At 41.2% G+C, this 15,199-nt stretch overlaps 1 protein-coding gene across 2 annotated transcripts in view; it reads left to right on the top strand.

Moving 5' to 3' along the window:
• Positions 1-15,199, top strand: part of LOC146382890 (PDZ domain-containing RING finger protein 4) — a 118,269-nt gene that overhangs the window by 94,735 nt on the left and 8,335 nt on the right. For both annotated transcript variants that reach the window (XM_084933886.1, XM_084933887.1), the window contains 3 exons: positions 5,299-5,552; positions 7,742-7,844; positions 13,605-13,703. In XM_084933886.1, the coding sequence (XP_084790012.1) occupies positions 5,299-5,552; positions 7,742-7,844; positions 13,605-13,703 (456 nt within the window). The remainder of the gene's footprint in view (positions 1-5,298; positions 5,553-7,741; positions 7,845-13,604; positions 13,704-15,199) is intronic.

The raw sequence follows: 15,199 nt of genomic DNA on the forward strand, positions 1-15,199 counted from the left end.
TGGCATAAAATAATATTATAATCTCACACTCCCCCTGTTGAGCTCTTTAGAATAAAGAGCTCACCTACACCCTGTAATCCAGTGTGGCCGGGTTCATTTCTTCTTACCCCTGAGGCCCTTTGTCCCCCTGTTGGGTGAACCATATGTGAGATGACCTCTGTGTCTTCTCAGTTCAGATGCAAGAAAAACTATTATTACAACAGTAGCAGGTACAGATGACACTCCCCTGTTCTCCCACAGCTTTATTTTGGTGCTACCTTATACCCTTCAAACGTACTCAGACTAGAACCTCTGTCCGAGGAGCTTTTAGCCTTTATTTTATTGCTGCAGCTACCAGTGTCTTCCAGTCGGGTGATCCTCTGCCCTTCTTTCTTCAACCTCAGGGGTTAGACAACCCTTCAGTCGTTGCACAGATCAGGTGATTATTCTGCCCCGATTTCAAACAACGATCTGTGTATCCTCGGGTCACAACTGTGTCCCCCAGAAAAAGGAACAGGAACGTGTCCCCCTTTTGACCAAGAGCCTCTCGAACCTCGTTGGTCTGGTGTTCCTGGATTTCCGCCAACCCCTTCATGGTTATTCCTGTGTTTATGGGATCCATCCTTTTTATGTGACTAATCCGAGCCCAAACGCCATGACACTTGAGCCCAGTTGGTGTCTCGGCAGTCACTGTGTCTGTCTCTGCTGCAAAGGATCCTCGTACAGGGAGTGCAGAATTATTAGGCAAATGAGTATTTTGTCCACATCATCCTCTTCATGCATGTTGTCTTACTCCAAGCTGTATAGGCTCGAAAGCCTACTACCAATTAAGCATATTAGGTGATGTGCATCTCTGTAATGAGAAGGGGTGTGGTCTAATGACATCAACACCCTATATCAGGTGTGCATAATTATTAGGCAACTTCCTTTCCTTTGGCAAAATGGGTCAAAAGAAGGACTTGACAGGCACAGAAAAGTCAAAAATAGTGAGATATCTTGCAGAGGGATGCAGCAGTCTCAAAATTGCAAAGCTTCTGAAGCGTGATCATCGAACAATCAGGCGTTTCATTCAAAATAGTCAACAGGGTCGCAAGAAGCGTGTGGAAAAACCAAGGCGCAAAATAACTGCCCATGAACTGAGAAAAGTCAAGCGTGCAGCTGCCAAGATGCCACTTGCCACCAGTTTGGCCATATTTCAGAGCTGCAACATCACTGGAGTGCCCAAAAGCACAAGGTGTGCAATACTCAGAGACATGGCCAAGGTAAGAAAGGCTGAAAGACGACCACTACTGAACAAGACACACAAGCTGAAACGTCAAGACTGGGCCAAGAAATATCTCAAGACTGATTTTTCTAAGGTTTTATGGACTGATGAAATGAGAGTGAGTCTTGATGGGCCAGATGGATGGGCCCGTGGCTGGATTGGTAAAGGGCAGAGAGCTCCAGTCCGACTCAGACGCCAGCAAGGTGGAGGTGGAGTACTGGTTTGGGCTGGTATCATCAAAGATGAGCTTGTGGGGCCTTTTCGGGTTGAGGATGGAGTCAAGCTCAACTCCCAGTCCTACTGCCAGTTTCTGGAAGACACCTTCTTCAAGCAGTGGTACAGGAAGAAGTCTGCATCCTTCAAGAAAAACATGATTTTCATGCAGGACAATGCTTCATCACACGCGTCCAAGTACTCCACAGCGTGGCTGGCAAGAAAGGGTATAAAAGAAGAAAAACTAATGACATGGCCTCCTTGTTCACCTGATCTGAACCCCATTGAGAACCTGTGGTCCATCATCAAATGTGAGATTTACAAGGAGGGAAAACAGTACACCTCTCTGAACAGTGTCTGGGAGGCTGTGGTTGCTGCTGCACGCAATGTTGATGGTGAACAGATCAAAACACTGACAGAATCCATGGATGGCAGGCTTTTGAGTGTCCTTGCAAAGAAAGGTGGCTATATTGGTCGCTGATTTGTTTTTGTTTTGTTTTTGAATGTCAGAAATGTATATTTGTGAATGTGGAGATGTTATATTGGTTTCACTGGTAAAAATAAATAATTGAAATGGGTATATATTTGTTTTTTGTTAAGTTGCCTAATAATTATGCACAGTAATAGTCACCTGCACACACAGATATCCCCCTAAAATAGCTAAAACTAAAAACAAACTAAAAACTACTTCCAAAAACATTCAGCTTTGATATTAATGAGTTTTTTGGGTTCATTGAGAACATGGTTGTTGTTCAATAATAAAATTATTCCTCAAAAATACAACTTGCCTAATAATTCTGCACTCCCTGTATATCTGCAACCTCGTCTGGTGTCCGTTCCTTTCTCTGTAAGGGACAGAAAACCAAAACACCTCTCTTCCTAGCTCTAATAACCTAATCTTGTTCTCTACTGATCTTCTGGTGATTCACAATTGGTTTAGAATATTCAGAATGTCCCAGGGACTTATTCTAATCATATCCTATGTGTGTGTAAGCGTGTTTGCATTTAGCCCTCTGCACTCAAAGTCAATACCTGCAATATATCAGTCCGGACCAGTATGTTCTGTTCTCTTCTAATCAGACAAATAAGGCGATGACTTTCTGCGAACAGTATTTCTTATAACTCAGCAGTATAATGCATCATAAAACAATATCATTCATTCACAATAAATCAGCAGTCTAATGTAATGCAAATCAGTTTAACAAATGCAAGAGTTATCACCTTCTTCTAATTCAGGAGAATAATGCAAACTAAAACTACATAATAATTCACAATCTTTAATTAAGGGTCTAACATGGCATAAAATAATATTATAATCTCACAATGCCTTTGTTTGGGAGTCAGTTAAGGGCATTAGGTCGTGTATTTCAATTGTGATTGCAGGTAGGAGTGAAGCCGGGATGAGAGAGGCTGCACGACTGCACATTCCTTTGCTTTTTTTTGTACCTTCACGTTGCCCACAGTTGAACAACAGATCTCTTGACCGAGTTTATCTCCTGCTGAGGTGATTAATGTAAGTTTGCTGCAAACAAAGGTCACATCAGGAGGCAGGGGAGCAGACCAGAGCACGAGAGCTAAGAGAGTTATATATGGCTACAGTTACTGCTGAGAAAAGAAGCTGTTTATTTTTTGTAGGGCATCCCTCAGTCTCTGGGGATTTACGTGGAGAATTAAAAGGAATAACACAGACACATCCAGGAACGAACTAAGTAGAACAGTAGAGCAGCACTGCTGTGGCATAACAGTTATAATATTCATTGTCCTACGCTGTTTATCCCCCTATAAATATTTGTATATTTACTGCCAGTACATAATGGTGTTAGTTATGGGGATGGCAAACAGATGAAATTATAGCAGTGCTGTGCTGATGAAGATTTATTTACTTGTCTTCTGTGGCACTTGTGGGGTAGCCTTTTAATGCTACCAGGAAAAAACCAAGTCCACATGATGCTGTAGGGACTTTCTTTATAAAATCTCTCCATTTCTAGTGAAGTGTAGTCACAAATTACTAAAAGTGCTCCTTGAAGGAGAAGAAGTGTTACTACTCCTCAGATGGTGTCCTAGGATGTCGGTGATGTGCGTTGCCAAATGGGGATATTTCTTTATTTCTTTCTTCTTCTTCTTCTTTTTTCTTTAGTCTTTTCTGTTCATTTGTGCACATAATGGAGCGGTTACTGAGTGTGGAGTCCCCTTAAGGGATTTTTCCTTAGGGTATCTCGAGATATTAGATATATGTCTTCATTATCTGGATAGTTTCAGCTGTTCGAAACTTTAAAGATGATTACGCAGCACTTCGACTGTTTTTTTTTTTTTTTTTTCTTTAGATCTCAGGTTCCAACTCTTTGTGAAATATGATATAAGGTGAATACTTGGTGTGGTCAGCTTTTGAGTCGTGGGACTTTGTTCTGGCTTTTTCTATCAGCCAATAAGTCAATTACAAATAAGTGATGATAACAATAAAATAAAATATTTGCTTGGCTCCATAATCCAATCCAACTAGTTGCGTATAGCTCAAATGGGATTTATGAGGACTTGGAAACATCCAGGCTTTACACAGAGTTAATGCTGTGTGGTCCTGTCAGCACAAAAGCATGTTGAGTCATTTCATTCAAACGCAGGAGTAAAGAATTGGTGGTGGGATTTCTGGGTTTATAAATATAAACCTCCTCTGTCGGACTTCCCAGGTGCGTTCTTTGTCTCTAATGTTCATTTGGAGGCAGTACATGCACACAGTCTGTTGCTGTAAAACTACCAGCTGCTTATGAATTTAGGTCATTTTGTTACAGTCAGAAGTAGACTCTGTGTGTGTGTTTATTTCTGCCACGACTTCACATTTTAAAGAGTTTGTAATTCAGGCCCAGAAACACTGCCGCTTTTGAGTTTCCCAGGCTCGCTGTGTCTTTCCACAGCTGACACTTGTGAATATAAATTCCTTCTTTTACTTCATAGTTGTCATTTTAACTAATTTAAGTTTGCAGTGTGAGCAAAATACTCCCTTCCAAAGCCACATTTAAATGCAACAGTAACTGTAATTATCCTGCGTCTACCTTATTTTCCCTCTTACTTTTCTGCCGTTATCTAAATTATAATCTCTGGCTTGAGCATTTATACCAAAGCACATTCTCTGGGGTATTCCACAGCCAGAGTTTCTCCTGCAAAGAAATTACTGGTGCTAAATGAAGCAATGATTTTCTTTATACGTGCCAGCTGTAGTGCAAATGGTTTTCAGTCTGCCAGAAAATCCAGTTCTTTTTCGGGAGATGAGGTTGAAGATGGAATGAGTGGACGGAGGCCGTTTGGGTTTTGATCTAACAGCCTAATTATGTTGCATCACACTGATTGTGTGCATGCTCTCCACTGTTATATTCATTAAGATGCCTTTTTGATCATATATTGAGAAGACTCCACCTTTAATGAATCAGTACACTGGGTAGAGAAGTTTAGAAGAATGCATTAAGATTGGGGGTTTTTTTTAACATGTGGTGCATTTTTACTGCTAAACAGTACTCCGTTGGTGTAGGTGAAGGGCACTGCTTAGAGTAGAGCATGCAGGGAGCATGATACACAAAGAGCAATGCCTTTGGTGTACAGGCAGTGATCTTTTCTATTCTCTCATGTGCTCAAATGACATTGCTAAGTTGTAGTGGCAGAGTACATTTTGTTTCATTCAAATGATACAGATAGCTTTTATGTCACTTTTCCCCAGGTTCTTAGTCTCAGTATTCACATGCGAAATTCAGTACTGTAGAACCACTTAATTATAGTATCTTTACACATTTTTATGCCAAAAAGTTGTCAAAATAAGTGCACAAAAGAATGCAATTTTTCACTGTTATTCTCAGGTGAATGGAAAAGAGTTGTCCAAGTCCAGCCATGAAGAGACTGTGGAAGCCTTTCGCCCTGCCAAGGACCCCGTCGTGGTGCAGGTCATCCGGCGGACCCCCAGCGGGCGCCCCCATGGCCCCCCTCAGGAAATCCATGTGGTGGATGTGTGCACTCAGACTGACATCACCTTTGAACACATCATGGCGCTGGCAAAACTCCGGCCTTCAACCCCTCCTGTGCCTGACGTCTGTCCCTTCCTGCTCTCTGACAGGTATGCAGAAAATGTAAAGCTTAAAAAGATCGGGAGCCCTGCTTTCACAGAGTAAAGGACTGTGAGCATCGCAACAAATAGTTATTATGTTTTAGCAACAAGTGATTTTATATTATTTCTTGATATTTTTTTTAAATTTAGATTTACTCCACTATTGAGATTTAGGTTTGCTGCAGCAGATAGCGATACAGAGTTTGTTGTTGTGTCCTTGGCTGACTTTGACTGAGGCTGACAATAATTAAGGATGGGGGAAAATGAGCAATGTCATTGAGCCATGAAGCAGAAATATCAGCGTTTGTAGGATTAGCATTACAAGTCTGGAGGACGACTGTTTATTATAAATAAATTGCCTAACCAGACGCGCAGTTTATTCTGACAAATAGAGATTTGTTTGAATGGGCGTCTTAGAACGATTCATTTCCTGCTTCACAAATACGAGGAAATGGGGAAAAAAAGAAACAAAAGACAAATTATGGACAGTTTCAAGTGGTGCTGATTAGCCAAGCGTGCTACATGTATCACTAAGCAGATAAAGTCCAAGACCACAAATAAATGTTGTTATAGATACAACGTCCTCTAGACTTTGAGGATCTGAACTACCAGTGTACTACTTAAAAATTTACAAGGGGGATAGTTGTAGCTGGGTGGCAGATGAAAAACTGCAATAATAAGTCAACAGAGATTATTTTTTCAGTAGTCAGACTAAATATATTTTGAGTTAAATTTCTCTATATTTAGAGAAAATATAACTAATGTAACTATGTATAATTTGTGGATGTGAGTCTGATCGTATCTCAGCAGCTCAAGCGTTTGCTGGGTTGTACATCACTTCAAAGCCAAGTTGGGGTTTTTTTTCTTCCTTTTTTTATTGTTTGTGAGAGCAATCCATTAAAAGATCTCCAGAGTTTGAAGCATCAACAAGAGGTTTTGCTGGAAAACAACAAAGGAAACATGGCTCCTTATTTCATCTTTTGGCATTTTAGTTTATGTGTTATGTGTTGTGTTTATCTCAGAGGAGAAGTAAAGTGTGTACAAGAAAAGTTTAGCATAAAAGAATATCTAGGTTTCACCTCGAGGGAATGAGCGAGAGCAACACTGCAGCTTTATTGCACAGAGCCGAGAAATTAAGACTGCCCCATTGTTTGGTACAGTAGACGATTAATTCCAAAAACACTACACATTTTGAGTTGTATATTTCTTGTCATTGGAAGCTTGCGTAACTATTCATTCAGTTAAAGCAACTGTGTGTCAATATTGGAGATGTTATTTAAAAAAAACTGTCTGGGTAAGTATCTTGCATGCACGATATATCTATATATCTATATATACTCAGTGTCACCATAGAAATCCTCACAGGAACTTCTGGCCTTAATTGGAGCTGCTTGGGGTATTATTTTGCCTCATGGAAGGTTTACAAGGTGATTAAAGCAAATGGGTTAATAAAAAAAGCTAGGCAACACAAAGGAATGTATGCCCGATCCTCACAGCCCCAGGCCAAGTCTGAATGTAATCAATGTGACCCATAAAACTCACATTTTCTTCTCTTCATCTGAGATCAGGTGCACAATCCAATATACGGCAGGTTTTATAGCTATAACAAAGGTTTTGGCATCTTATATTTGGGGCTAGATTGTAAATTTGTAATTGTGTTCTTTGCACCCACTGCCAAATGTTGTTACATGAATAATATTGAGCCATCAAACATTCTGACATTTACCAGTCTGTTGTTTTTTTTATCACTGGAAGGTTGTTTTGAGACAGTTTTACAGTCCTGGGTAATCTGGGAGTCAGACAGCCCCTGGAAACATCACTCAAAGTGTTTGACAGAGTGTCTTTTTGAGGTTTTTGTCCACCGTGATTATCCTGTGCGGCAACAAAGCTTGCTCATCGCGTTAGGCCCTCACAATGCTGTTTTGTTCTGTGACTGAGGGAGGCATAATAGAATTACACTTTACAGTGTGGGGGGTTTTGTCTGTCAAGAGCAGGAAGCAAATTACAGTATGTGGATATGCTGTTATTAACACTCCAGCACCAATGAAAGCTCTTGACAAATCCTTTCTTCTTCAGATTTCAGCTAAGACAAAAGCAACTAAATCCTGTCACTGTCAAACTGAGGAAAAGCATCTTGCTTACACCAAAATCTCCACCTCTTTCTGTTTCCCTGGCTCCCTGTCCATCCCTTTTGACAGCTGTCATTCCCTTCATACAATGGACCAGGATTACTACGAAGGGACTGACTACCTCTCCCCTGTACCCGCTGATGGAGACAGGACAGAGGAGTTTGAGTATGAGGTAAGACTGATACTTGATATCTCTGTGAAGGTTCTCAGTCATCCAGGTCATCGTAGTCAAAGGAGTTTGCAAAGAAAAGCGTCTGGACTTCTTTAAGTTACTTGAAGACGTTTCACCTCTCATCCGAGAAGCTGAAGAAGAGGAACTGAAGAAGCTTCTCGGATGAGAGGTGAAACGTCTTCAAGTAACTTAAAGAAGTCCAGACGCTTTTCTTTGCAAGATACTTGATATCGGTGCCAACTGGAATGGTCAATATTAGCTATAAGGGATTATTATCAAAAGTGCATGCCAGTAGGATCCCTGCACAGGTGTGAAGTGTACATCTACGTTCCTGCAAACACATTTCTCCTGTGCTCATCTATTAAGGACAGATCCCAGGGGCACTGTAGTGCGAGATAATCAGCCGCATCACAGTCCTCGCTTCTGTTGAAAATGACCAAAGCTTTTGCCCTCAAAAGGCGACAAGATAAAGTAGAAAACTTCCAAGTGTACCCGTTCTTGCTTGAGATTTGTAAGTTGTTTTCATGTGTCCGGAAGAGAAACCGAGGGAGCTGTTTGACTGAGTATGATCAAACCCAATTAAAGTGAGGTGTGTGTGGCAGCTGCTAGCAAGAAAAAAAAAAAACTTTGCTTATGCGTCTTTCCCAAAGTGTAAGTAAGGGAAACAGTAGGATAGGTGATGCTTTGGAGGCTAATGATCTCTAGCATATTAGAGAATCACTGATTCAGGGACAGGAAGTGATAAACAGACTGTGTCTGTTAACCGCTTTGGTCCAATATTCGTTATTTCCAAGTCGTTGAGGTGTGAGCACAAAGTCAGCGAGGGCTCCTCTGGTCTGATGTATGATGATTGCTCACCCCTCCCTCCTCCTATTTGTTTCATTGAATTTGTTCTGAATGTTTTCACCCACTGAGGTTGAGCTGTTTCTTCACATCCTAAAGAGATTTGTGCACCCATTTGGATCGCAGAGGCTTGAGTGTCAAATCGGAACAAATATAATGTATTAAAGCATCTTTTTACGCCTCATTGCTATTAGCAAATCCTATTATACTCTGTGTGCTTTGCAGCCTTTCCACTTTTTTTTTTAATTTTTTTAGATGCTTGCAGGGTTTTATACTACCCTGATGTTGTTCCACTTACTGTATGTCAACTGAAAATGCTGTGAGAGGGATATGGGCAGAAGCTGAAAAGCCACTTTCAGAGTAGATATGATCACTGAAGCACTGAAGGAGAGAAACAAGAATGAAGGAAAGGCAGTTCTTTAAGATGTTTTCTTTGTTATGTGATAGCAACTAACAACTAACTTTATCTATTTTACTTTGTAAATTAGGTTTACATCACTGTACGACAGTGATGTTAATAAGATTAAGAGAAGACTGGTTCTTCAAGTCCACACTTATAGTTTACCCACTTTGTAAGGGACACCGTGCTGGTACCAGGTTGGACTCTCTTTAGTTTCAGAACAGCCTTAATTCTGTCTGGTGCAAATTTATTATGGTGCTGAAAACACTCCTCAGAGATTTTGGTCCATATTGACACAATAAAATCACACAGTGACACATCCACAGTGCTAATAATATTTTACCAGGTGTTCTGTTGGATAATTGCATTTGAGTACAATGAACTTGGTATCATGTTCAAGAAACCAGATTGAGGTTATTTGAGCTTTGTGACATGGTGTGTTATCCTGCTAGAAGCAGCCATCAGAAGACGGTTACACTGTCATAAAGTGATAAACATGGTGAGCAATAATACTCAGGTAAGCTGAGGTGTTTACATGATGCTCAGCTGCTACTAAGAGGCCAAATGTGTGCCAAGAAAATATCCTGATACCAATGCACCAACACCAGCATATCCGGAGGATGGATCCATGCTCTCGTGTTGTTTACACACAGTTCTGAGCTCATCATCCAAATTTTGCAGCAGAAATTGAAACTCGTCAGACCAGGCAACATTTTTCAATTATCAGTTTCTGAAATACTCAAACCAGTCTATCAGGCACCAACAACCATTCCACATTCAAAGTCACTTAAATCACCTTTCTTCCACACTCTGATGCTCGATTTGAACTTCAGCAGGTCTACGTGCTTAAATGCACCGAGTTGCTGCCATGTGATTTAATGAGATATTGGCATTAACAATCAGTTGCGCATGTGTACCTAACAAAGCAAGAGAGCAGATCAGTAATTTAATCCAGGTCTGGGGACATATGGACAGGACACAGGAAACCTTCCATTATATGGTTCATGTTAAGTTATAAAAACACGAGTGCTGAATTCTCTGACCTCACAAAATAACCTGACATCATTACACATTACAGGTTATAGCTGGTCATGTAATGGCATATAATTGTGTATTTAGAGGCAGCTGGGCATCCTTCATCTGATTGCAGTCCGTTGGTGTTGTATAAACACACACACTCATATGAATATGTTGCTTGTCATCCACCCTAGTTGTCTTAAACGCCTCAACTTGTATTGACCCGAAGGTATCGAGTGAAACATTTAACAAACACCTGCAACTTTCCGCATCGTTGACATATTTACATGCACTCACACCAGTCAAGTGACTTTGTAATGTTTAAAGGTGTTGCTCTTAGTAATGACAGGGAATTTTATGCAGAGAGACGAGCAAATTTCAATCCAAAATGATATCCGAGACAGAGTCTGGGAAAAACAAAAAAAACAAACAAATGAAAACATAAACTTAAATAACTAGTAACAGCTTCTACACATTGCGGGCGATCGTGGCTCAAGAGTTGGCAGTTCGTCTTGTAATCGGAAGGTTGCCGGTTCCGGCTCCGACAGTCTCGGTCGTTGTGTCCTTGGGCAAGACACTTCACCCATGCCTACTGGTGGTGGTCAGAGGGCCCGGTGGCGCCAGTGTCCGGCAGCCTCAACTCTGTCGGTGTGCCCCAGGGCAGCTTGCCATCACCGGTGTGTGAATGGGTGGATGACTGAATGTAGTGTCAAGCACTTTGGGGACTAAGTAAAGCGCTATACAGATACAGGCCATTTGCCATTGCTAAGTTTCCTTTCATTTACAGTTGTAAAATAAGGGTCTAACATCACAAACCAGTTGGTGCCATCATGGTGGCTACAACCATCTTTTATTGAGATTCTATGTCAAAAAATGTGCACTGAAACATACGTTTCCTAGAATTCCTGCATGCATGTGGGGGCAAAACTATATTAGTAACCATTCCTGTTATTACCTCAGGTGAGTTCTGCAGACATGAAGTACTCCAAGCACAGAGATAGTCCTCCCAATTTTCCTGCCAGCGGTAGCCATCCGCACATTTCTGGCTGCTTTTTCAATTACTAGTAATCAAAAGTGCGATTATTATGACAGCATCCAATGTGCTTTGATGGTTGGTGGCAATCTTCTCCTTAATCACGCCATCGCAGTCATTAATTTACTGTCAGCCCTCGTCCCCATGCCGTGCTGCAATCTCCGTCCTGAGAGGCAGAGAGCTCGCCTGGAAAATAGAGAAAAAAAACAAATGAAAAGAGAAGAGAGAGGCAGTGATTGCCGAATGTGCGTTTGATGGTTCAGGAGTCAACCTCCTTTTGCAGAAGCTTCAGAGTGAGTGGGTGTTTTTTTTTTTCCACACAATATTGTCTTAAAACAAATAGGCAAAAAAGAACATCTGATAAATAAAATGGGGTCACATCATTAGACGCGCACAGATTTGATGCCTCATCCACCATGTAGTAATGGTGCCAATCTATGTTCTCTGATCATTTAGCCGCAGGTTTGCAGCACTATATCTAGCTATTAATTAGTCAGAAGTAAGTTTAAGCTTGTTTTACGGAGCCAGATAGGGGTGATGCATTACCTGCTCACGCTGCTGCTTCGCCTCAGTCGCGGCAATTAATTTGTGTGGTTTATTTTTAGGCAGATGTCTTAGAGACGCTGCTAGTGATTTCCCACAGATATCCCACAATTTCACACATCATATTAGCATGCCAGATATGCACTGTCTCCTTGGCTCCCCATTACCTCCATGACTGCTCCACTGCCTCTGGAGCCGTGCTTCTTTAATAGTATCTCCTCCAACAATAGCATGATATCTCATTAGAAACATTTTTAATTTAACTAATGATTGATTTTTGCAGCTTATTTTGTTCAGGTAATCTACAGGTAAAGTTTCTTGTGTTGTTTACTAACGCATCAGCCGGGATTTTGCGCCGCCGCAGCTTCTGATGCACTCAATTAAAGATCTAAACTCCCACTCAGATGGAGATGCTGGAAAAAAAAAAATCACAAAGCTCAGATGATGCAGATCTCCTTAAGCTCTTTGTCTCTGCATGTGCGAATGTGTGCTCTGTTGAGAATATGTGTAGGTGTAAGCATAAGATGTGTGTAGAGAACTGCTTGTGTGTGTGTGTGTGTGTGTGAGTCTACGGGATTGTGTACCCCAGCAGCAGCAGGTTACTGGTCCAAATACACGTCAATGATCTGTCACCGTGTGTGTGACAAGCTGAGATACGGACGCGTGGGAAGAAATGAGTGCCAGTGGGGCAGGAAAAAATGGGAATTTAGCCTAAAGGTCTGTTTGTGTGTATGTGAGGAAGTGTGTGTGTGTGTGGTCTCAAAAACAGCTTAGTAGGGGTAGCCAGAAGCAGCAGCCATTGGCCTTTCCCCCCTTTTTTCCCTCATCTCATGCCAACATGGCCAGACCCACCCCCCCTCTCCCAAAGCCACCCATCCACTTCTGGAAAGACCGCCACATCTGACACGTGTAACCAGCCAACCTGCTCCTTGTCAAAGAGGAAATGACTCTCACGGTTTCTGTCTGAGACCCCTCTGAGCCCCACCAGAATTCTCACCGCCACCTTATTTCTCTCGGCCCCCACCATCCTCCCCTTCACTCAACCACCTCGTTCCTGCTGCTGAGAGTGTTTTGCTGCTCTAATGAAGACCTTGGGAGGAGAGGCCATTTCACACTTGATTCCCTCCAACACCCTTGATATGTTTGAGCATTTGAAGATGGAGTGTAGGCCTGTGCAGTGCCGTGTTTGGCTGCACAGTGGCTAAAAGAAACAGAGTGCAAAGTGGTTTTAAGAGTTTAGAAACTGAAGAAAATAAAAAAAAGCTCCACCAAAACGAGGAGCTAAAACGAGGAGGGGAACTTGTGCGATTTTTAGTTTTTTTCCACTGTTTATTAAAGACGAATAATTCATGTATTCACCAGGGTACCACGCTATAATCCAAGAGCCTCCTGGGAAATTTGCAGACCACTGATTTGTTAGTCAATAGTTTGTTTATCTCTCCCCACAGGACACGGAGGAGTAGTTTAGTACTTTAGCAAGTGTGTATTTCTGATGGCATTAGCATATAGTTTATTTATAGTCTAATATTTTATAACTTAGCAGAGACTTGAAAGAGAAAAACTCAGTCCTCTGACATTTATCAAAGCCCCTCCGATCAAACTCACAGAGCCAAGAATGTCTTTCATGATCAAACACTTTCAATCCTAAAAAACCTCAGAAAAGTTGGAAATCCAGACTCAAAAATCATATAGTTTTATTTTGCGCTGAACTTAAAGGACCTCATCAGTGGAACAGCTTCTTTGTGTTTGTGTAGCCATTGCCAAGCTCATGATTTTACGTAAAGTGTTTAGAATTTACATCATTCAGTTTGTGTTTCTTCCTTTAAAGGTTAGAGGTTAGAGGAGTCTGTCTCTTGGACCCTCCAAACCTTTTAGTAAAATCACTCCATCTTCTTGATCTTTTTTTCCGTTCTTTTCCACTTAGGAAGTAGAACTGTGTCGACTCAACAGCCAAGAGAAGTTGGGCCTAACTCTGTGCTACAGGACAGATGAAGAAGAAGATGTGGCCATCTATGTTAGCGAGGTGAGTAGATAACTTGCCCCGCACTTAAATAAAATAAATACGTTCATACGAGACATCTGCATCTGAGTGTGAGTACTGTGAATACATAATTTCATACATTAGTCACTAAGCTCAAAGGTTTTGTGACACTGGCATGTACACCATCACACAAAATCCTGAATCAGTACCTGCTCATTTCTAGGGCATCAACTACTGCCCTTTTGTTTCACAGATACCCACTAGCTGTCCTTTGGCATGTGTGTCATATACATGTAACCATTTTATAGACTGTAGTAGGAAGGGTCTTGCTTCCACTCGTCACACTGGGATGCTTTTTAAGTACCCTCTGGGATCAAATTTAAATGTGCTGTCAAAGTGTCATTTTTCAGCCATTTTTAAACAAAGGCAGTTTCCTCACCCTAATCATGAAGTTTTCGATGTCTCAAGCTAAGCAGCAGGGAAAGGGAAAACAGAGCTCAGAACACAAAGCTCTAAAACAAGTCACGAACTGCAGTCTCCTGCCTGATAGACCTGCCATGTATTCCACAGCCACCCCTCTAACCTGCGTGCTCCATCAGTCTTTCAAGCCGGCCTGCTAACCCTCTGTGTCCAAAACGGTTACAGGTGGTGTGTCAAGGCGCCAACGCTAGCAAAATCAGACAGAATATGAGATGCAGCAATCCAAATTTGTCCTGTTTCAACACAATCATAATCCAGTGTTTAACTTAACAATCTGCATTCCTCAGTGTGAAGAAGAGACTGGAGATCTTTCTTTTATGTGGTGACATCTGTAAACACAAACATAAAAAATTATCATTTCGAGCTGATGACACAGGTAACGATGACATTAACCAAGGTGACGACAGCTCGTTTGGATGCCGTGAGTGCGATAAAGGCTGCACAAATCTAGACTGAGAGAGAGAAGCTGACAGGGAACAGCACTGTAGTCATTGGACCTTTTCAGTCATGCCAAGTAAAAAACACTACTGGCTCTTGTGTTGTGTTAGTTCTTGTAGTAAAGACAATACAACACAGCAGACGAATGAGAGTAAGGATCCAAAATCTGTAATGAATGAGACACCATGTATCCTGTATCGTCTTCCTGACAGCCATTTTTACTCCAGCAACCAGATTTAGGACTGCTAACCATTTGAAAGATGACATTTCTAGCATACTCCAGTATATACATATTCTATCGATTTTTCAGTTCTTTTAAGTCTAACACTTAAATATTAAATATCTTCCTACATCAGTACTTTGATGAAATGTCTAATGAAAAATCTCACACAAAATTACTCATGACATTTAATATTCATCTTCAATGTGAGAAACAACAATTTCTTTATTTGGTGAAGTTTTAAAATTGAATTTTTTATCAAATCTGACATTACTGAACAGTTTAGCATTGATCTGTGTGTGCGTGATCATACTGTCAGTTCACCAGAAACAAAATGAATGCCAAGACAGCAAACAACAACAAAAAAGAGGAAGAAGAAAAAAAAAACACAGAAGTGCTT

Source organism: Perissodus microlepis, chromosome 7 (assembly GCF_051167445.1).
Source record: "Perissodus microlepis isolate ML-2025 ecotype Zambia chromosome 7, ASM5116744v1, whole genome shotgun sequence".
Lineage (NCBI taxonomy): Eukaryota > Metazoa > Chordata > Actinopteri > Cichliformes > Cichlidae > Perissodus > Perissodus microlepis.